Source organism: Simochromis diagramma, unplaced genomic scaffold (genome assembly GCF_900408965.1).
Source record: "Simochromis diagramma unplaced genomic scaffold, fSimDia1.1 OVJJ01000302.1, whole genome shotgun sequence".
Taxonomy (NCBI): Eukaryota; Metazoa; Chordata; class Actinopteri; order Cichliformes; family Cichlidae; genus Simochromis; species Simochromis diagramma.
Genome location: NW_024386792.1, coordinates 695,093 through 718,491, shown reverse-complemented (window position 1 = coordinate 718,491; position 23,399 = coordinate 695,093). Strand labels below are relative to the sequence as shown.

Here is a 23,399-nt window from a genome sequence, read left to right as displayed (position 1 = left end):
ATTACTAGTTACTTCTGTCAAAAGTAACTCAGTTACTTCAAGTTACTCGTTACTTTCAAAGTAAACTTTGGTTTTACTCAGACTTCTCTTGTTAATGTGTTGCTTCCATAACTGGATACCCAGCCAGATTGCCAGTCTTCTAGCTTGCTTACTTGCCACAAGTGCACTGTGCCACCTACCAATAGAAAGAAAAAAATAATGTGCATATTTCCACGAGAGAAATCCCACGCCTGGACCGTCGTTGACTGCCGCCATGATTCTAGCCTACGTCACAGCGTCATGTGCGCTTTTTACATCCAACACAAAAACTGCAGTCGTGGTGCTTTCGATTGTGCTCAGAACTCGGAAATTCTGCCTTCTGAATAGGAAGATGCAGGTAACACCAGACTGCAGATGAGCTGCATACAGGGCTGGTTTCTTTGTGCCCCCCTTTCCCTGTTAATGCCTACCTGGCCCCCCTGGCAAAACTTTGCTAGATCCGCCCCTGGACAGTTACCAGCTGTCAGCTACCTAGAAAAAGGATCCTGGTGTTATTTGTTTCTCAGAAACAGTTCATAACTTCCCTTCAACTCATTCATGTCACCTAAAAGGTAAACCTGTTTCTCCATCACCTGTTCAGCTCTGTTGATCCAGTAAGGACATCTCCTGGTTTCATCTTCATGTTTCCCTCTCACCAGATAACCAAACCGACATCATGACCAGCAGCTTTTACAGCTGTGGCTCCAGCAAACATCAGCTGATATTAGAAATTAATATTAAATAAATTCTAACAACAGCTGATCAAGCTTAAACGTGCTGCTGTTGTTTACCGCGACATCCTCTGGTTTCCTCTTTCTGGCGCAAAGTGAGCGATAAACAAACAAGAGAGAAAAGCCAATCAGCTGATCATTGATCAGTTTCATGATTGAAGTAGCAACAGGAGAGAGAGGGGAGAGAATGAGAGGAGAAGAGGCAGCTGTGCAGCTCCAGCTTTGTGTCTTTTTCATTGTAGCTGAAGTTCTGGACAAACCGTGCTCCCTTTGACCTCAATACGAAATTCTCTGAATACGAGACGATTCTGTTTTTTACGGGACAGTTGGCAGTAATTAACCTTATGAACAAAATAAAGTTCAACATCAGTAACATCATAGCACCCACCCAGCTGTATAGAAACTCCGTCATGCTATCTAGTACGCAGTGCGAGAAAGTCAGAATAACGAAAATAAACTCCACCTAAACTTGGTTCATATCTGACCCAGATAGACTGCAGGTCATAACTTCTTACCTGAAGTTCAGTTCACACTCGGACCGGCGGCCGCCTTGGCTCTCTCTTCCTCCTGCCTCCCCTTTCCCTCCTCCACCTGCTGGCCTCCACCACTTGCTAATGTTACTGAATCTGTGGAAGCTCCGTGATAGCCACCACACGAAGTAACGAATAACGAGCCTATCTAAATCCCAGTAACGACTAACACGTTCCTGATTTTGGCATAATAACTAGTTACCGTGCTCGTTACCACAATAATAACGTAGTTACTGTAACGTGTTACTTAATAACGCGTTAGTCCCAACACTGGTGCTCTGTCATTAAGGTCTGGGAAGCTCTAATGGATTATAATTATTATTCCATTAAATTAATATGTAGATGTGCATAAAATAATTTTTGTTTTTATTCCAGCAGGACATCATATAATAATTTACACATATACTTTGTGATAATCAGGGAAAACAGAAAACATAAGATGCTTTTAGTAAAACTTTAGACCTCCCTACTGCCCGCACACTGAGGTCTGAGGGATCTTTCGGGAATGGTGGTGCTTTTTTCCACAGAATTGATTAGTCACCAGCCGGTGATTTAGATCACTAATCTGGAAAGCAGCCTGTTAGGGTTAGGTCTGCAGGTCACAGCTGACCACATCATCTGTTGTTGTTATTAGCATTTTGTACCACTGAGCCTTTTCACAACAAACTTGTGAAAGCCTGAGCATTACCTTGACTAAAGTTGAGACATCTTTATTTTGGTAAACTATGAGCATCGGAGATGTGAGGCATTGAACACTCCTGATAGAGCAGGTGCTTTAATAACACTTTACACTGTAAAGTACGCCCACAGTTTTGAACAGTCAGCTGTGACCGCAGAGCACAAAGTGCAAACACAGCAACATCACATGTGATCAGTTTATACGAGCAGCTCCGTGATTAGAAGACGTTATGGAATTTATCAGCTGTGCTAAAATGAATTAACATTATATACATATATATATATATATATATATATATATATATATATATATATATATACACACACAAACACTGATTGCAGCACTGTTTGTCACTCACCAGTGATTAAATACTGATCAGACTGGAAGTGGTACCAAATAAATTCTAGCCTTGAGTATCCAGCCCTCCTTAGTCCTCTGTGGCCCTTCGCCTGATTTCATGTCACAAAGCAGACGGGTATAGCATGAAGGAAATTCAACACAGGCACAGTGTTAGCTGGCTCGACAAAACACTGGGTTACTTCACATAGTCCCTGGTTCTTTGATAGCAGAGATGAGTGTTTGACTATGGGAATCGCCTTGGTGTGGCCAACTACGAGCCGTCTCAGGAAACGCGAGCGAAGCATCTCACTCTGAACCAGGGATTAAAACTCGAAACATAACCTAGTCCCAACCAGGTTATCTGTTGAGCATAAGTTACCATGGTGATTTAGCTGGTGAAAAGAGAGCCGCTCAACACAGCTCACAGGTGTTTCCAGTGTTGCAGACAAAGCACGCCTCCTCTCCAATACTGAACACAGCTGTCACAAGAGGTGGAGAGTGTCATCACAACAAGCATCAGTCTTAAAAGATATTGTGCCACTAAAAAAGGCCCAAAAAGTAGCAAATTTGTCTTATGGACGCATTTCAGTTCATAGGAACAAGTTTTGACATTTAATACCTGGCGATAGCCGACCACCGATTTATCTTTATTTCCACAAGAAATGCTGAAAACTTTTGAACAGCTTATCCTTCTAAAGTTTTTCCCTCAGTTTGTTTTAGGAAGCGTTTTTTCCCCCTCATGAGCTGCTTGCTCACTCTTTGTCACTTGTGCTATAGACTGTGTGTGTGTGTGTGTGTGTGTGTGTGTGTGTGTGTGTGTGTGTGTGTGTGTGTGTGTGTGTGTGTGTGTGTGTGCTCACCCATCGCACAGGCTGAGCGAACTTTGCATCAGAATCTAAATTAAGCCTCTGACATACATTTTTCACTGCGCACACACACACTCACACACTCCCAGTATTGTAAAGTTGAGTGAGTGGCTGAGCGGCTGAATAGAAGCGTGAAGGGGTAGTGTATTGATAGATGAATAGTGAATGTAGATTTTCTGCCAGTAGAATGTCAATTCCATCATTTTCTCACAGCTTACACTCCTGCTACATCCAGACTTATGACAAATAGAGGGAGAAAGGCAGAAGGCGAAAGATAGAGGGGGAGAAGAAAAGACTGAATGAGAGACACAAAATTTGGTAGCTGGCAGTTGATGGATGGGCTGCAAACAGCTTGTCTTCCTCTGGACTCCATGATAACATAGCCTTCCCTTTCTTGCTGTCTGTTTCTCCTCGTCATCCATTTCTCTGTTTCTTGCCTTTTGTGTGTATGGTTTTTCCTCCTTTGTGTGTTTTTTCTCCTCCCTCATCTTGAGCCTCTTTATCCAGTATGCCTCCAAATCGTTGAGACTCTGCTGACTTGTGAAAGCTTGAATTTTCTTTTGCTTCTTTTAATGTGTATTTGGTGAATTGCTTTTTTTTTGCTGCACCCCAAGTAAATACTTGAAATCTAAATTATATGTCTCCCATTTCTCTTACTTCCTATCCCCCTTTTTCTCCAACTTCTTTTCATCTCATTCTCTGTGGCTGACGGACAGTTGGCAAGAAAAACCGCGGGTCAACAGGTAAAGAAGCCATTTGCATTTGCATTATCTTCCTTGCTCTGTCTGTCTAAACAGAGACAAATGTTGCCTTGATCCTTTGCTCTCTCCAGAAGTTGAGAGCTAAGAGCTGCTCACTGAAGCCACACTGGCTGAAGTGATGAGAACAAACTGTAAGGGATGTTTCCCCACTAAAATCTCACTGTTTTCTGCTTCATGGCTACAAAACTTAGAACTCAACATCTTTTAATTTCAAGGTCATCAACTCAGTTAATTTTAATAGAGATTGACCATTCTGTCTGCTACCAACACTAAAAAAATGTTGCAATTCTGTGATGACATACGCAACAATCAAATTAAGATATGCGCTATCACAGGGCTAGCATTAGCTTTCTAACAGTTAAATGGACGTGGGAATCTAAAAAGATCCTTTGCAATTCTTTGGAAGCTGAAAGGAGCAGCATATATCAGCCTTGAGAGGAAACTCTCCGCTGTGGCTCGAAAAGACCACACATTCATTGGCTAAATACTTTATGAATAACAGTTTGTTAGCCAGTAAGCTATTGTTTCATATTTTGATGCGTAGCATGACCAAGATTTTCAAAACAGACTTATTGTTCCTTTTTGATTCTATGTGACCCCAAACTAGTGAGACCTCTTCAGCAGAAAAATGTTTACAGAGGTCAAGTCAGAAAGCCGTTTTCTCATAGACTTCTACAGCACTGTGTGTTTTTGCAACCATAGCTATCGCCATCTGGTGGCCTTCACATAAAATGCAGATTTTATGTGAAGGGCACTTATGGATCGACTTCATTTTTCCAACCCTGAATCTATGTGCGTGTTTTATGGGCTATTCAGAGATGCTGAAGACAAATGACTCCCCGCACAGGTCAAGAAAAAATGATACGTAGAAAATAATAACTAGTGCAGCTGCCTGTATAGCACTGCTCCAATTTAATAAGAAACGCAGGGTGGGGTATAGAAGTAATTTGTGCCTTTATCCTGAAATATACTTTTTCAGGTTTCAGGAAATAATATTTTTCTCTTAAATTAGAGCTGGTGAAATCAACTTTGTTTAATGTGGTAAAATGTTAGTAATAGCTGAATTTATATAAATGCTTGAATATTCAACAAAATATAATGTTAACATTTTAAATAAAATCTGCCACCACCATGTTAGTTAGAGCCAAGTTTTAATCAAGTAGCTTATGTTTAAGTACGATAGTTTTCTTTTATTGTGATATAAAACTAATTCTTCTTCAATAAGAAGTCCAGAAAATCATAAAAAAAAAGTAAATCATAAATGAACTAAAACCCAGTTCTCTCAGGCTCTGTTAGTAAAACGTTTACATTTAGCAGAGGCCTATAAAGTCTGCCTGTAACAGGGTGCCTGCTCTGATTTTCAGTTGGATGTAATGCCATTTTGTTGTTTTTATACAAACCCAACATATGGCTCGTTATCCTTAAAGTTTCCACTGCAGAAATATGATGTGCGGTTTTTAAAACAATCTTCATTTGTGTCACGGTTTGCCGGGGCAAGCCGTGTGGAATTATTTAGGACCAGGACGCGGCAGCTCTGGTGCAGGTGAGTATTTATTAACGAAGGAAATACAAACAACAAAGGCACTGGGAACATGAAACTGGAACCTAAACTGGGTAAAACTAACAAAACAAACCAGAAACGAAGATGCAGGGAGGTCCGGGGAACTACACATGGAGAGATGCAGAGAGACCGAGGGGAAACAACACAGACGAACCAGCAACTACTATGACAGAAGACACAACTTAAATACACTCAGAGAACACAGGGAGATTACACACAGGTGGGGGACACAGCTGGGAGTGATTAACGTGACGAGACTAGGGAGGCAAACTGAAAACACTCACATAAGACGCAGACCTTCACAATAAAACAGGAACTTACACATGAAAGGACACAAACTAAGAAACGCGGACTAGATACAGGAACACACGGGCAGAACAGAGTAAACACTAAACAGAGAACAAACAGAACCAAAATCGCAAGAAGAGAAAACACAAAACGCTGGGTCAAAAGGACCCAGGATCATGACAATTTGGACTTATTCCTCCAAAATTCGTGGCAAAAATTAGGAGAAACACCCGTTAGCCTCTAGTAACGCGTTATCTATCTTATTTATCCACCCCACCACTATCTTTAGTGCCACTCTCAAATATATAACAAGGCTGAAGAAGGACTACAACTTTAGCTTCACTACATTTGTAATTGAATCACTTCTGCCAATTTGCTGCAACTGCCTGACATTATCACTATGGTGCATATACAGTTATAAATGGCTTTCCTAAGGCTTTGCATTGTTTAATGGAAGTTTAGTGAGGCAGATCATATGGGGTGGAGTTTTATTTTTAATGTGAGTATAGACTGCGTCATTGATATTTGATGTCAAGGTTTCAGGGTGCTAGGACTCACAAGGAGGTGCCGCATTCAGCTCTGCGGGAAGGTGGTAGTGACGACAGTAACTTCCAATCTGAGGAAAGTGTTGACTCACACGCTGCAGGTGTTTGCAGGAGTGAAAGTGGTACTTTTGAAATGCTGATCGTGAGCAGAGCTCTTAAGTACACTGATTTGATTATACAGTGCTGTGAAAAAGTATTTGCCAGCTTCCCGATTTTCAAAAAGGGTCTTTTTTTAAACATTTGTCACATGTACGCATTATAGATCATTAAAGAATTTTTAATTTTTCTCATTTTTTAAAGGAAAAAACCTATCCAAACCTATCTGGATCAGTATTTGCCCGTCAAGCCTAATAACTTGGTTGCACCACCCTTCGTCGCATGAAGTGTTTGTGATAACTGGCAATGGGTCTTTCACAGGAATTTGGTTTTTGCAGAATTTATGTTAATTCAGCCACATTGGAGAGGTTTTAAAAAAAACTCGTCTCAATCTGATTTAGAGCCAGACTTTGACTAGGCGACTCTAAAACCATTTATTTTGGTTTTGAGCCATTTGTGTGTGGACTTGCTGTAGTGTTTTGGGTCATTGTACTGGGGGCATCAGGGCATGAACCAATGGTCTGACCAATGGTCAGAATGGTCTTTGTTCAGTGGGCTTTGATAAGTAATTGTTGATCAATGGGCATGACAGTATGCATATTAATGATCAACGAACTGACCTCACAGCCCATTGTTCATTCAGTGGGCTGGTTTCAGTCATTGTGCAAATGTACTGTTTGTAATGTTGGGGAAACCTGCCGTCAGCTGAGACTGAAGAAGTCACTTGGATGAGTGACGAAATGCAGCAAAAGTCTCAGACCATCACACTACCACCAACATGTTTGATTGATCTTTTTAGTAAGTGTTGTGTTAGTTTTACACCAGATGTAACGGGACAGAAAAAGTTTAGCGTTTGTCTCGTCAGTCCACAGAAGATTTTACCAAAAGCCTGAAGGTCATCAAGAATTTTTTCTGGCAAAAGTCAGATTAGCCTTTGTGTTTATTTTGGTCCACAGTGGTTTTCTTCTTGAGTCTCCCGTTGATGTCGTTTTTCCTCACTCACTTTCTTATTGTTGAATCGTGAACTCTGACCTAAACTGAGACAAGTGAGGCCTGCAGTTTTTCACAAAATGTTCTGAGTTCTTTAGTGACCTCCTGGATGAGTTGTTGGTGCGCTCTTGGAGTTATATTGGTACACTAGTTCACCATTGGCTCTCACTGTGGTTCACTGGAGCCCTTAAGCCTTAGAAATGACTTTGTAACAGTTTCTAGACTGATAGTTCCCAATGACTTTGTACTTCACTTTGTCAGACAGGTTCTATTTAAGTTCCTTCTTGATTCTGCAGGTCTAGCAGTAATCAGGCCTGGGTGTGACTAGTGAAATTGAACTTGGCTTTTTTTTAACAAATGTGGTTAATCATGAAATTCATGATTTAACAATGGGGGGGCAATTACTTTTTCATACCGGTCTAGGTGGGGTCGGATAGCTTTTTTCTTTTAATAAATGAAATTTAAAAACAGCTTTTTGTTTTTTTGTCTAATAAAAAAAAATTGTTTGATAATCTGAAACATAAGTGTGACAGATGTGTCAGGAAGGGGGCAAATACTTTTTCACAGCACTGTAACTTGCTGGCTTTGCTTCATTTTGGCAACATTTTCTCTGCTAAACTCCTGCTACTGTTTCTTCATCAGCACATACTTGTATAATTCCATTTGTGCACGTTGTCTTTTTAGTGTTGTAACTGTTTGCAGGTGTGTGTGTGTGTGCAATTAACATTTTATCAAAGGTTAATAATTTTAATGGGTGAAAAAAAAATTGATCTTTCTTTTCCCCCGGTGTGCTCAAAAAAGTTTGCAGGCGTGAAGCCGTTGCACACACGCTTATTTCACTATAGAGATGATGAAATGTTACCTCATTATGTCATATTTGGTTTTGTCAAGCTGCTAAAAAAATACTAAAAATTAATCAAATAGTTATTGAGTACTCCCCAGAGCCTAACTCCTGCTCCTGCCTCACCATTACTGCTGTGTGTTTCCTGTTTCCTCACCTACCTCCTCCATTTCTCTCCCATCTTTCCATCTCCTGCTTTCATCACTTGCACGGAGTGATGACAAAGATAGATAGAAGCTTTGGCAGCTGAAGGAAGAGATGAATATTTAAAATCGGGCATCTTTCTCTGTCCTCTCACTGCATCCCATCCTTTGTCTGTCTCCCCTTGGGGCTTGGATCTCCAGCTCTTGGTGTGGTGTGGCACAGTGTGCGTGCGTGTGTGTGGCATGTCTTGGCTTGTGGTTTTCTATTGGCATTCTAAGGCGAGTGTAGTCAGATGATGACACTTAGCTGTCAGCATGCAGCATTAATGAGCGCAGTGACACGCACAAACACTCACCCCACTCTCACACACACACGCAGCATTCCCCAGGGAGATCAGCAAATGATCACCTTCTCCTCTCTGTGTATCCTACAAAATATTTTAAAAGCTCTTTATTTTTTTAACCTCTCATTTCCACTGTCCCTCCATTTCATTTCTCCCTCCAAATTCGTGCTTCCTCTTTCGACATCGCACTATTTTTTCTCAAACTTTTTTGCCTCACTTGTGTGTGTACTCACAGTGTGATATGTGTTAGTTGGCTGTGAACCATGCAGACACGTATCTGACAACTCTATTAATACACAGCCAGCTAATACCAGCCTCCTCCTGTGTGGATTTTTGCATGTGTGTGTACGTAAAGAGAGATGTGTGTGCTCAGTCCTCAACCAATCCCTCCCTGCACTCGAGGTCTCTGCAGAGATTTGTCTGAAAGGCTTAAAGCGTACAGATCTCCAGTCATAGAAAGATCATGCTCACAAATACGCGCAAACACACACACACACACACACACACACACACACACACACACACACACACACACACACACATATATATACCCCGGCTGACGCACTGACACTGTAGGGAGTTTGCAGTGACTGACAGATTTAATAGAAGAACAAGCTGTAATCTGAGGGAATCCATTCAAAGAGGGATTACATTGTAATCTGAGGATAGAATAGCTTTTCATCTCTCTCTCCCTCTGTCTCGTTCATTCTCCATTTATCAGTCGCTATCTTTTTTTTTTGCCCTAAAGCCGCACCGATCCTTTTACTAGCCCTCTTTATATATATATATATATATATATATATATATATATATATATATATATATATATATATATATATATATATATCTTTCCGATCCTTGATTTAATTTAGGATTTTTTTTCTGCTTCCATCTGACACACACACTTCCAATCCTAGCACAGCTGTGTCACCTCAGCAGCACTTTGCCGTCAATCAGCAATGATTGCGCTGACGAGAGCATTGTAACATTGCAATGCCTCTTTGGTGCTAAATTATACCCAGAACCATGTGCACATACACTTGGAGGAAGCTCACAAGATTTATGTTTTTTTTTCCCTCTCTGTCACCGCTTCTCTTTCGTTTTTTTGCTTCAACAGCTCTTCTTTTTTATCATTCCTCTTTCTATAATGAAGCTTTTTAGCCCCAAGTTGTTGTTCTGATATTGCTCCATTCTGCAGCAACCCGTCCTGCGAGCCCTCCCTCCATCACTCCTGCTTTCCCTGCCTCTGCCACATGGTGTTTCTCATTTGCTAAATGAGGAATCCAATAGAGTTAGATTAAACTTTCTGGACTCTCTTTGTTGAATCTTTAGAGCAAGCCTTTTAGCTGCCACAGCTTGCATGCGCATGTATAATAATGCGCTCTGCCAGTTTGAATATCTGTCCTTGTTTAAGTTGAAGAAGATTAATTTAATAATCCCAGTTTAAACAACTAAAAGGCAAAGATAAGAGGATGATAGGGAATAAGGGAGGGAGGATAGGCGGTGGGGAACAAGAGATCCAGACGAGATGAAATGATAAGAGATTTCCCCAGAGAAAGAGCATGTTAGACACGCTGACACAGAGAAGAGAAGAGCGAGGATCACACAACCGTATGGCATTTTGCTTCCCCCTCTATTTCTTCCATCGTGTCTGTCACTCCAGGAAGGAAAAGACCATCTGCAGTCCCCCCTCACTTTTCCCCCATCTGCATATATACCCGGTCTCCCTCCTCAAAGCCCTTTTTGTTTTTTGTTTTTGTCTCCCTTGCCATGCCAGTGTTCTTGCTGTCCTGATTTGTCGGTCTGCTCCCCCCAGACGCACAGGCTAGGTTAATAGGTTGGGTTCACATCCCCTTCCATTCATTACTTGTGGCCTTGTTGCTGCTGTTAAGGTCCGCTGATGGTTACTACTCCCTCTCTGACCCCATCTTCCTACACTGGACAGCTAATGGACACTATACCCTTGTTCCATTTGCTTCTACGTCGGCCTGCCCATCGTTGCTCAGCCTCTTTGCGTCTTCCACCCACTCCTGTTAAGCCATCTTCTTTTTTCTGAGCCCAGACCTTTCAATGTGTTCAATGAAGAAAGTAAGAGTGATAGAGACCTCTGCGATTGCTTCCATCTGTCTATTCTACCTTTCTTTTGGTGTCACTTTACTTATCTTCTACATTAATGACTCAGCCTCCACTCACTGAGTGTTGGTGTCAAGGCGCTCAAGTGTGTGTGTGTATCTGTGTGTGTGTGTGTATCTGTTTGTGCCATCGCTCGCCTGTCTTCCCACTGCATGTCTTATTACAGGTCCGTGTGACAGCGGGATATGACTTTTCAGCGCTTTCTCTCTGATTTAAAAAAAAAAAGGAGAAGAGGGAGAATGAGAGGGGGGAATAAAGAGCAGAGAGTCAATTACCACCTTTTCCTCGTTCCCTTCAAAGGGAAGATCAAAGCTGCTTCTCACCTCCCCTCTATGACCCCCCTCCTTTCCTTCTACCCCAACCAACCCCTATCAGAACTAGTCTGTTAATTTACACTCTACTACCCACCCCCCACCCTTTTGAAAATCTACATATTCATCAGTTATATAGTCGATGCACTGGGAACCAAGGGAAGTTCACACACACACATACACACACACTCTTACAGAGCCATAACAGTAACGTATAGGCTTCACAAAATCTTTAAAACACTGACATAAATTTTTCTGTTTGTCTGGGTTTTTTTTGCTATATTCTGAACAAATGTTATACTTTTCAAACTGATAACAATTCTAAGGCATTCTCTTCTTATGAGAGGCCATTCAGGCCATAAATCATACTTTCTCGCACACACACAAAATCATAATCTTGCACGTACACCACAGTCTCCCACATACCATTTGGGCAATAAATCATTCTTCATATACTCACACTAGTGTACTTCTTTTTTCTGAGAAGTATAATTGTAACTCAGACACATTGCCATGCTATCTCCAATACATCATTATATACTGGATAGTGTGGTTCAGACAGAAAGAATGCTGTTGTTTATAAGAGCGAGTTACACTGTGTGTGTATGACTGAAAATATGTTTGAGATAAGAGGACACAGTTGTTTAGAAACCGAAAGAAAGTATTATCAGAACTTTTAGTCTTTTCTCAGTCACATCTATATTCTCACACCTCAAATTTCACTGCCATTCGTTCAATCTCTGTTACTGTCTTCATTATGAGCAGACACTGTCCAGTTGGAGATGTTGCGCAGTGGGTATGATGCAGTCACTTTTTCTGCTCATCCAAACGATGCAGCATCTGTGCTTTCACTGTATCGCTTCATTCAGCCAGTGTACACTATGCTTTTTAACAGAATGTAAACAAAATTGCATTGAATTTGGACAAAATTGCGTCAAACAGGACAATGATGCCAGGCACAGAAAATTCCTCCAGAGTAACGTGAGAGACTGACAATCTCATACACAAAGTTATTACTTGGTGGTTCTGCAAACTACTGAATCGTGGGCTGTGCTTAGTTTTCACAATCATGTGAACTAAAACTGTGGAAACTGTGCTGATTAGCTTTGTGTAGTCATGTTTGCTACACAAAGTTGGGTATAGTACGACACTGAGTGGACAGTGTCAGAGTGTAGCGGAGTGCGTATGTGGAAAACCATTGAGATCTGTGTTTGAGATCATGCTGCTGTCTACGGTTTATGAGCTAACCCGCCTCTCGTTTTTTTTTTTCTCTTTCTGTTGCAGATCCCGAGTCAGAACCAGTGGTTCCGGCTATCGTGATTGGTCCAAAAGACACAACAGTGGTGGCTGGAAATGAAGCTATACTGGAGTGCATTGCTAATGCTAGGTAAACTCCTTATACATGCATACAGAGGTGCACATACAAACATGCCTGCAGAGGGTGAACGGTTTCTTTTGCTAAACTGTTTTCTTCCAGGTCACTTAGAGGACACCTCGGAAACTTGTAGCTCAGCAAATGTTCCCTCACTTAAATTACTCACATTGGGTCACCCAGCTCACACAGCTTACAATAATTACCTGAACGACTGATTATCCTAGCCATTATTTTAGTTTAGTTTTGATTAGTTTCTTTTTTTTTTATTGTATTGTATTATGGGTAATATTTGTCAGGGACAATATTTAAGAAGTTCAGAGTAGGTATTACAATACAAACACTGAACTCATAGGCATGGAATACATCGCAGGCCCAGTAAACATTTACACAAAAACGTCTACATACTGGCTGTTCTGTAAATGTTGAACAAATTGATCAGGAAAAGTAAAGCGATTTTCTCCATACATTTTATCTGATTTATGTCAGTTCTTTAAGTACACAGCATCAATTCAGTTAGTTTAAATTGCTTAAAGAATTATTAAGTGAATCTAGGTAGTCATACTTTCCTCCTGGAATATGTGATGAGAATGTATTTTTATGCTTATATTATAATCTTCTGTTATATTCACTCAGAAGCAGGTTTTCCTATGAGTCCAACATTGATAGGAAAAAAAGAAAAGTGCCACTGAGGCTATAATGACCAGATAAGAGCACAGCCAGTCAGAATGATGAGTTTTCTGGACTCAACAGGTGATATTTTTTCCCTACTTTTGTTCTGTTTGTACAAGGGTTTTGTCAGATTTTGTTATTAAGTCTGACCTAGGCTGGCTGCTCTGTTTTGTGAGAGCCCCTTTAAATGTTTTTCTGCTGCACTTGACCGGCACTTGACCACTGGGTAGCACTCAAGGTATAAAAAAATCAAGTGACTATTACACATAATGGATACCTGGAATGTAGCTACAGTAGCTTTTACAAAACAGCAGAGGAACCATCTCAGTCTAATAAGCTATTAGAAAAGTGATATTTAATTCAACACTAATAAGTTTGTTTTGAGGTTTTTGTTTTCTTTGTTTTGTTTTATTGCCTGCTCTGAAAACGTAGAGAAAGCCTAGTGACTATTTCTGCTATCAGAGATGTACCCACTGAAATTCTCACACCAGAGAGATAGTCTTGTACCCAGGAAACAACTGAAAGAGAGAAACTATACTATACAATATCTGGGAGAAATAGGAGTTTGAGCAATAAAATCTAAAGTAGTGCTAAATTCTAAAAGCATTGGCTATCCACCTCCATTAATCATCAGTGAGTTATAGCGCTGTCCTGCTAAAGTGCTGAAATGATTAGAAGCTGATTGGAAGCCCAGTCCCAGCAGACCTAATAGGAAGAGTTTTAAAATCTGCTTTTCACTCTTTATAAGGGACAGAAACCACCGAGTCTGCAAATATTCAAATGTTTTCCATATCTGCTGGTTAGGTGCCTTTAAATTCAAGTTTGTCTTCACTTCACATTTGGAATGTGATTGACAAAAAGTGCTCGTTGTGTTTTATTTACACTTGGACGGCATCTAAAATATCAGATTCCACCAGAAAAACTTTACTACGAGTTTTATATGACCATGTCATCGACCAAATGTGTGGATTTCTGTCCAAAACAGTCTATCACTGCATATGGCAGAAGAGATTTGTGTACCTCAAATTCAAACCAAATAAAGGTTTTTGGCACAACTTCACTTACTTCCAAGGTGCTTGGAGAAAAAAGTCGTCTGAAGGGATGCAGCCATTATGCATGATGACCCTGATGAAGGCTGTGAGCCGAAATATGTCGATCGAGCACTACATTTGTTCTCTATACCAGCGGTCCTCAACCCCCGGGCCTCGGACGGGTACCGGTCCGTGAGTCGTTTGGTACCGGGCCGCGAGAGTAGAGGCTCAGGTGTGAAATGTCTGGTTTTCAGGGTTTTTATCGGTTTTCAGCGTTATTTTGTTATCGTTTTGATCGTTAACTCGGTTTTCCTGGGTCTTTTCACGTGTGTTATGAATAAATCTTTTTTTCGGTACCGGTACTAGTTTTATTTTGTTGTATTTATCCGCGACACCTTAAAGGCCGGTCCATGAAAATATTGTTGGGCATAAACCGGTCCGTGGCGCAAAAAAGGTTGGGGACCGCTGCTCTATACTACAAATTCTTCTGGTTAACCTCTGGTTCGTTAACCTCTTCAGACTGTGTCTCAAATTCATCCAGGCATTGAATGCAAACATGGTTGACTTACTGGCCTTCTTTTCATTTGCTTTGTGACTTGTTAATAAAGTTCTTTGTTAGTGTCATCTACTGCTACCAACAGTATGACTGCTAGTAGAATAAAAAAGGCAAAGAAATGTTGGAAAAATCCAATAAACATTAATACTAACATTGTAATGCTAATGATCTCTAATATAAAGTATTCTGCAGATGTATTTTACACCCAGCTTTGCTTATGAATCGTTTTGTTGTCGTTGTTGTCTCTTTAATTTCTGCTCCTGTTGTTTGTGTCATGATTCCTGCTGTACTACTTTTAAAATGTACTAATTGTGAATGTTACAGTGAAGAAACTGGACACTAACATCATCTATCTTGTTGTTCAAATGCAGCTATGGTTTTTCATCTGATTTTGTTAATGAGTATTTGTGTTTATATTCGCATCACTACATTTTGGTTGAAATTCATAGCTTCCTGTCTCCTACCTGAGCTTTTGAGCGGTCCTTCGCAAAATGCATTTTAAGAACAGTTCCAGATACTGATTACATTAGTAGCTGTTGTCATGCTAAATCGGGTCCATGTTCACTGCACAAGATAAGAAATATATTGTTGGAAAAAGGGAAAAAATGAGCTGCACTATTATGACTTGAGAATATGCTGCTACATTGCTGTCTTGCATAAATGCACATGCACAAAAGAATGTTTTTTTTTTCCGTGTTGTTTATCCAAAACAAAATTTCATTTTACACGAAAACCCATTTCCTTTCCCAACATTTAGAGTAACTGACTGAAGCTCCTTCATGCTGAGTAGAGCTGACTGCTCTGATATAGACTGTCATCATTCATTTCCTGCCTCATTGACAAATAAACTGATGGATTTAATATGTTGTAATTGCCTTCTGCCACCCAGTTCTGCTCATTCTTTTTCTCCTCTCCTCTCCTCCTTTCTCTTCTCCTCTCAGACCAGTGGACCGCCTTCTGGTGTCGTGGAAGCGTGATGGGCGTCGGCTTTCCAGTGGGCAACGGCTCATTATTCCTGCCCCCACCTCTTCTGACACGGGCTTATATGTTTGTGAAGCGTCGTTTAGCAACAGCACTGCCAAACCCGTGGAGACAAAAGCGCACCTCACTGTAATGGGTAAGAAGAAAAAAGCAGTCACTTAGTCACCCACAGACACACTCGCATTCAGATTTCCATCATTTCACTTCAAATGACATTACACTGACTTACATTCATATCCTCGTCACTTATCCTAAATCGAAAAACAAGTTGGGTTGAGTTGATTGTGCCATTAGTTCCATATATGTTTGACTTTTTTTAAAGCTGTTTATAAATGACATATTCAGGTTGCAGTCGATGAATTTGACAAATTTGATTTAGTGTGAAAACTCAGCTTTAATTCCAAGGATTGAACTGAAATACTGCATTAACTGTTGAGGGATAATGACCATTTTATACACAGTCCCCTATTTTCAGGGGCTTAAGTGTAATTAGACTCAAAAGATGCTTCATGGAAATACATTATTTTGTCATATTAGTAAGGAGATTTTCATTTGCATTTGGAAGCTTTTTCTGTGAACCCATAATGAATTCGAAATGTAAGTGAGACAGGCCATTCATAAAAAGAAAATAAACCCATCCAAAAGAGCAGAAACAGCAGGACTTTCCAAATTTTCACAAACAGTCCGGTATATTCCTAGAAGAAAGAAACACACTGTTGAAGTAAAATGACCGGACATCCACAGACGATGCCTGTGGTGGATGATCACAGAATCCTTTCCATGGTGAAGAATAATTTCCACTTTGTAATTTGAAGCATGTGAAATTATCTGTGTGATGCACATGAACGCATGTTCCCAGTGTCACTGAGACATGTTAGAAGTCTGATGAACTGTGTAGAGATTACATTCATATGTATTAGACGGTGCTTTGAAAAGTGAGGCACAGCATACTGTAAAAGCAAACCAGCGTTATTTGTTTTTAGGTCAGGAAGCAAATTATTTTGCACTAAGTCGGTCACCTGATTTCAGCTCACGTGAGCTGCATTTCACTTTGCTGATAGAAGACTAATGGCAGGGAGAACAAACAACACTGAAGAGAGGGATGCAGCAGAGGCCAGGATAATCATCACAAAGGATGCCCATTGTTCGCTGATATCCATGAGTTCCACACGCCAGACAGTCATTGTCTGTGAAAGATTCTCCACAAAGTGTTGAAAATGTTCATTTTATTTATGAATGTGTTAATTTGTGTAGTTCAGTTGCTGTAGTTTCTCCACAGTTAACGCAATGTTTTTGTTCAGCCCCTTGAACTGAAGATTGAACCTTAAGCTCTTATTTATTATATTGAAAGTACAACTTAAATAACTGAATATTTAGGCCTAACTCTATGTTTAGGGGACTTTTGCCTCAAAAAGGGAGGCGAGTCCCCACAGTGTTATTGTGTAAAGACATTTATGTCCTCATAACATGAGTAATACAAGTACACACACTGCCTAACAAAATTATCCATGATTGTCCTGGGTAGGTCCACTAATGCCCTCAACATGTGATTAATTTCTGCTTTAGCCTCGCTCTTGTCTTTCCTAGTACATTTGTTGCTCCGGGCACTGTTTATTCCTCCATTTATTCTTACTTCACTCCTGGAAGCTGGACTGTGAGCACCCGAGGCAGTGACTGTCAGCTACAGCACTGCTCGAGCTGAATCTGTTGTCCACATTCACCATTAAATTGTCCATTGTAGTCACAAACAGCTGTTGGATTCATGTACACACAAACTCACCCACGTGTTCTCACAAAAACATGCATGTGTGCACTTCATGCTTACACACATTCACAAAATGGCACAGTGGTCACATATGCCTGTTTGCCCGGCAGCTCAATTAGCCCCTCTCCCTGGAGTCACGAATCAATAAGAGGACGCTGAAAGCACTCAAACAAGAGCACTCTTGTAGCAAGCCACTCCTGTCTTCTGCGTGTGTGCGTGTAATAGAAAACAACATACACGCGAACAGGGAGCATGTGATTGATGAGCCGAAACTTCTCTCCTCTAGTTTCTTAGCATCTTTTTACTCTGCTGTTACTGTCTGTGCGAAAGAGCACCTAAGCAGAGAGCACCGACTACCTACGCCCACAGAATATTCAGAAGACCTGCCTGAATATTTATACCCTACTTATTCTCGTTCTGTGCCCCCTCATAATCCTTTTTCTTTGTCTTCCCCCCAAAAACTCCTTTTTCTAAGTTATCTTTCCTCATTAGGCCGGCAGGACCATTAAGGCCTGCCTGGCAGGGAAAAAGCCTGCATGCATTCATATGTATCAGAAAAGAAGTGACTGACGAATACATTGGTACTGATCCTCTTTTTCTGCTATGGGCTCAACAGACCTTGATGCAATAAAAGGGATTCCTAAACAGAATAGTGTATGTGTCTATTTGAAAGAAAGAGACAGCCTCAAAGGCATTCATTATTCAATTTCATTTCTTTTCTGCCCCGATCCTCTAATCGGAATATGTATGATACTGCATCCTTGTGTTGTATACTGTACAAACGACTTGCGGTGCAAAAAACAATATATCTGCTGTTGTTTTCTGTCTTTGTTTTGCAGGCAGACATCAGGGAATCCACAAAAGCTCAAATCCCTAAAACCAGCCACCCAAACACTCTTAAATGTGTTTTGTTGTGTTTTGGCATCTAGGTTCTTGCACTCACCTGACTGAAGGAGAATAATGCAGCTATGTTATCAGCGTCACACCATATGGCTGTTATTCATCTCTTGTTTTCCCGTTCGCTCTTCACTGCACGCTTTCCTCTTTCTTTTGTCAAAAATCAGGCAAAATTGCACAGTACACAGTAAAGATAGGTGATGCACATATGTGGGTTTAAAAGTTGCCTGGAAGAACTAAAAAGAACTTTGTGTTTTCTCTTCAGTCTGCTGTTTAGATGTGAGGGTGGTCTCGCTTTCAGCCACACATGTACTCCAGGTTGGGACTGCATTTTAACTCGCCAGCTTCCATTCAGCAGCGCGCTTTTATGCAGCGTGCTCTCAATAAAGGCTCTGCAACATCCGAATTAGATGCAGTGAAATCAAATGTTCTCTTTTTAGGTGTGGTAACAAAGAAAATAGGATGACGCATGGGTTCAAAAATATGGTGAATGTTGTGAAAAGGTCTTTAACATGATCTGTGATCTTTTTCTGTTATAAAAAAGTAGTTCTGGTGACTAAACGTAACCATGTGCCAACTGAAAGATCAAGTAAAAAAACAAAAACGGGACTTGTGTCACGTGATGGAAAGTCCTGACGTTTACAGCACTCCTGCGTGGTAGTGATGGCAATAAGTGAATATGCAGTCCACGGAAATACGATGCAAAGAAAAGAAAATAATGTGGGATAAAAAGGGGATTTTCAATAGTCGTAGAGGGACAGCAGAGTTTTAAAAACCTTATTGTTTGCATGTTATTACCTTAAACCTATCGGGGGGAAAAGCACACAAATGAAACTTTTATTAAAATTCTCCTTTTTCAATAAGAGGTATATTGTTGCAAAAGCCAAAATACACATTTATTATTTAAGTCATACACTGGACATTTCATTTTCCTCAGTCATTCTCTGGTGAACAATTGCTACCATTGTGTGGACTCACAGACTCAGCTGTCATCTCTTTGTAAATATTAACAAGTGCTTAAAAAATGAGAAATGGAGTCTGTGCAGCAGTAGGTAACTTCTTTTATAGCAAGTAAAATGTATTACAATATTATATATATGCAAGCATATATTTACATTCAAGGTTTTTGTTTATTCTCACCACTGCTGTCAGCACTTAGAGCAGTGTTGGTGAAGATGTTTGGATGGAGCAGTCATTGGCAGCAAAATGGAGCTGTTTAAGAAAAAAAGAGGAGGATTGTGCCCCTTGGGACCTTCCCCGAATGTGTTTTTTTTTTGTGGCTGTGTATGGAAGCCATTTCACAGAGCATATAGACACAAAATCCTGCCTTCCACTGGCACTTAAGTTACTCAGTGCCAAGAGGGGAACCATTTCTATTCTGCGGTGCTCCATTACAAGTCTCCTCTATTAAGGAATAAATACTTGGAGTGGGCAAACTGTAAATTTGTCTGTTACATTTTCATTTTCAGCCTTTTATTTATTTATTTGCCTAAATTGAGAGCTTGTTAGTAGCTGTTTTATGACTTGGTGTTATTACAATTTTTTTTTCTTTGCAGAACCGCCCTCTCTGACCGCTCAGCCAAAAAGTAAGATCTTTGGAGAGCTCGACAGGAATGCGGAGATCCCATGCCTGGCTGCAGGTACGCATGAGATAAATAGTTGTATGTATAAAGTTGTAGAATCTAAGTTTGTCATAAGCCTTATTTTTGGCGGGGGGGTAATTTTTATACCTGTTTATAATAACCATGATGGAAGTTGGGTCAAAAAGCTAGGTGTCACTTTGTTTCTTTGAAGCTGACGTCCAGCTGTCTGCGAGGGAAGGCTTGCTTTGTCGATAAAATACAACAACGCGCAGTAGAAACAGACAGGAAATAAATAGTGGAATTTTAAACTGAAGTGTGAAATGAGAAGATGAAGACCAGCATTCTCACTGGTGTGACTCAGATTATTACATGGAACATGTAACACTTCCATTAGGCACTCTCCTTAAAACGATAATAGCGTTAGTCTCAGTCTTGTTAGTCAACACTCAGTATTGTCTCAGTTATTGTCTAGATTCACACTTCATCAAACCTCCCCTGCCCCTTTACTGCTGTGTGAAAATGAAATAAAACAAACAATGAAAATTATTTTCATAAAGTTTCTAAATTCCTGAAAAGTGTCAGGGGAGGCTATTCCACATGCATTCAATGATCCAGCAGCCACTTAAAGTGTGCTGAGTCTCACAGGCTGCTTGTGCGTGCCACCACATGAGTCGTAGAGCTGATGCATACTCACACGTCGGCTTTTTAATTATTCTTTAACTCACTAATGTTTAACTTGGTTCCATCAAACTTCCCCAGCTCAATAGTTGTGTTACTTTCTGAAATGTTATGTTTGGATATGCTAATAATGCATTATGTCTCTAAATATGTGTGTATTTGCATAATTTTCCAGACCACAAATCTGAACACTGGATAAACCAAGTTGTTGTTTCATTTTGTTGATATATGAGAGTCAAAGAGTTTTTTACCAAAGGGATTTTAAAAATCTCTTTTTATGACTTCATAAACCAGAAAATACTCCCACCAGACAGCTAATAATTGTCAAATTCCACTATATTTGTAGGAATAAACTGTCGTATAAATAAAGCTATGAATAAATAAAGACTAAGAACAAATACCTCATAAAAAGCTTCAGGATATAGACAGGAGGAACTGTTCGGTGCACACTGTATGGCTGCTCGGTCATGGAAATGCATGAAGCTCCCAGCACACAGTTTTTGTGCTGATGTTAATGTCAGAGGAAGTTTGGGGCATTGCAGTGATTGAGTCAGCAGAGTGTTGGAGCCTTTACCCACCTCAGCACTCGGTGACCCCGCCATGGCTGAATTGCTGTGGCTCCTGAGCGCCTCCACATTGCAATAATACTGCTTAGAGTTGGAGAATCTAGGAGGAAGGAAATTTCCCTAACTGACTTGTTTAACCAGTGGCAGCCATCACATGCTCAAAGTTTTTAAGCTCTTTAGAACGACCAATTCTTTCATAACTGATTGTAAATGGAGACTGCATGGCTGAGTGCTTGATTTCATACACCTGTGGCAACGAGACTAAAAATACCTGAATTCAAAGATTAAGAGGTGTGACCCAATACTTTTGTCCACATGTTATGTCAGTATTACAGGTTTTCCTAAATGTGACGTTTAAATGTCAAAATTAGATATTATATTATTAGTAATGTATTAATTTGCATAAACATCGTTTTCTCTGAAAAAAGACTCAAAATGAGACTGAGCAAAACATGTTTAGCACTTAGTGTCTCACCTTAACTGCTTCTTTAACTTTGGGTGACGGACACTAAGCGAGAGAGAGGATGTGATGGTTCTACGTCATGTGTTGTTGTGGAGTTTTCTTTTAGTACGTTATATTTCTATTCAGTGTCTTTGGGGTTTCTTTTAGGTTTTACTATAATGCTAGCGTTTGGTGTTTTTGATTAGTGTTAGTTTGCACTTTGTGTTACTTCACATTTTGGACTGTTTTTAATTCTGTTTACAGACTAATAATTGCTTTTTGCTATTTAAGCAACCACAGGCACATAACCAGTGTTGGGATTGTTACTGAATAAAGTAATTATTCGATGTTCTTCTTTCCTTTTGTTAAAGTAATGCAGTATGTTACTTAATTATTTGCTGGAGAAAGTAATTTGTTAGACTACTCATTATATTACTTTTGCATTGCTCCTTTACATGTGAAATGCACTGTTACTCAATTAACAATAATAACCTTAGGGTTTAGGACCTTGTACATCTTATCTTGTAAAAAAAATAGTGTTCTTTTAGTGTTTATGTATGAGCAGAAAACTGGCAACACAATGCAAATTTGAAAAACCAGCTCGGAGAGACTTCAAAGTGATCACCACAGTAATTGTACTGTAGAAACAGGTGTGAATAGACATCAAGGCTACAAAGCTGCCAGCTTGACTGCTCATCATTGTGTTTTTTACCTGTTGAAGTTCAGGTTCTGGCTGCTGGGCTGCCAGACACTCAGCATTAACATCACTCTCGGTTCTTCACTAGCTTTGTGTTAGCATGCTGTCTGTGCAGATGTTTGCAAAGAGCTGAAGTTGTGTTACCACTCCTGGGTGCAGGTTGCACTTTGCCATTGTGTTCTTGTCCTTTCATGGATTAAAGATAAAAGCAATGTCCATATCTCCACTCCTCACATGTTGTACTCTGCTTTACCATTTTCCTCCTCCCTGCACATGAACCAAAGTCAGTCGATTGTAGCACAAGTGGAGTAAGAAAAAGGCATGTTTGTTTGTTTGTTTTTCTTTCCATGCACCTCTCTTGTCAGTAACTGAAGAATATAAGCAACAACATGGTTGTAACTGTATAAAATTAGTGAGTTTAGTACAGTAACTTGTTACGACACTGCACTACTGAAAAATGTAACTTCACTAAAACTGTCTCGCACATTCCATTGAACTATAAAAAGCACTGCGTTGCTCGGGAATGCATTACATGCAACACTGCAGATAACCATCCACACACATTCACTTTACTATCACCAGTTACTGTAACGTGTAAGTCTCCAGACTGTGGGAGGCCACCAGACCACACGGTGAGAACCAATGCAGCCACAGGGGGAGCACTGTGCCATCCCATTCATTTCTTCTATGTCAACTTTACAAGTCAAATGTTGAGATTTGCAGCTCTTGTCCTGCTGTTTGCTGTTGCAGTTGTGTCAAGGTGACTCTGCTAGCAGGGGTTTGGCATCATTGGATATGTGCGTGCGTTAGTTTGAAGGCTTCATGAACAATGACACTTTACTTTTGGCATTGTGAGCGCACGCTGGTATGCTGACACCGAGCCTGAAAATTGCACTTGTTCATGACTCTTGTCTTTAAATGGATTACATGAAAACACTTATATGAGCCGGGCTAGATACAGCTCTAAAAACTGCAACACCCTC

At 40.3% G+C, this 23,399-nt stretch overlaps 1 protein-coding gene across 3 annotated transcripts in view; it reads left to right on the top strand.

Annotated features, from left to right (window-relative positions):
* Nucleotides 1-23,399, top strand: part of LOC120728643 (protein sidekick-1-like) — a 282,587-nt gene that overhangs the window by 173,637 nt on the left and 85,551 nt on the right. For 2 of the 3 annotated variants that reach the window (XM_040023681.1, XM_040023680.1), the window contains 4 exons: nucleotides 3,880-3,906; nucleotides 12,461-12,563; nucleotides 15,749-15,924; nucleotides 20,007-20,090. In XM_040023681.1, coding sequence (XP_039879615.1) covers nucleotides 3,880-3,906; nucleotides 12,461-12,563; nucleotides 15,749-15,924; nucleotides 20,007-20,090 — 390 coding nt within the window. The remainder of the gene's footprint in view (nucleotides 1-3,879; nucleotides 3,907-12,460; nucleotides 12,564-15,748; nucleotides 15,925-20,006; nucleotides 20,091-23,399) is intronic. The other variant, XM_040023682.1, reaches the window with a different exon arrangement.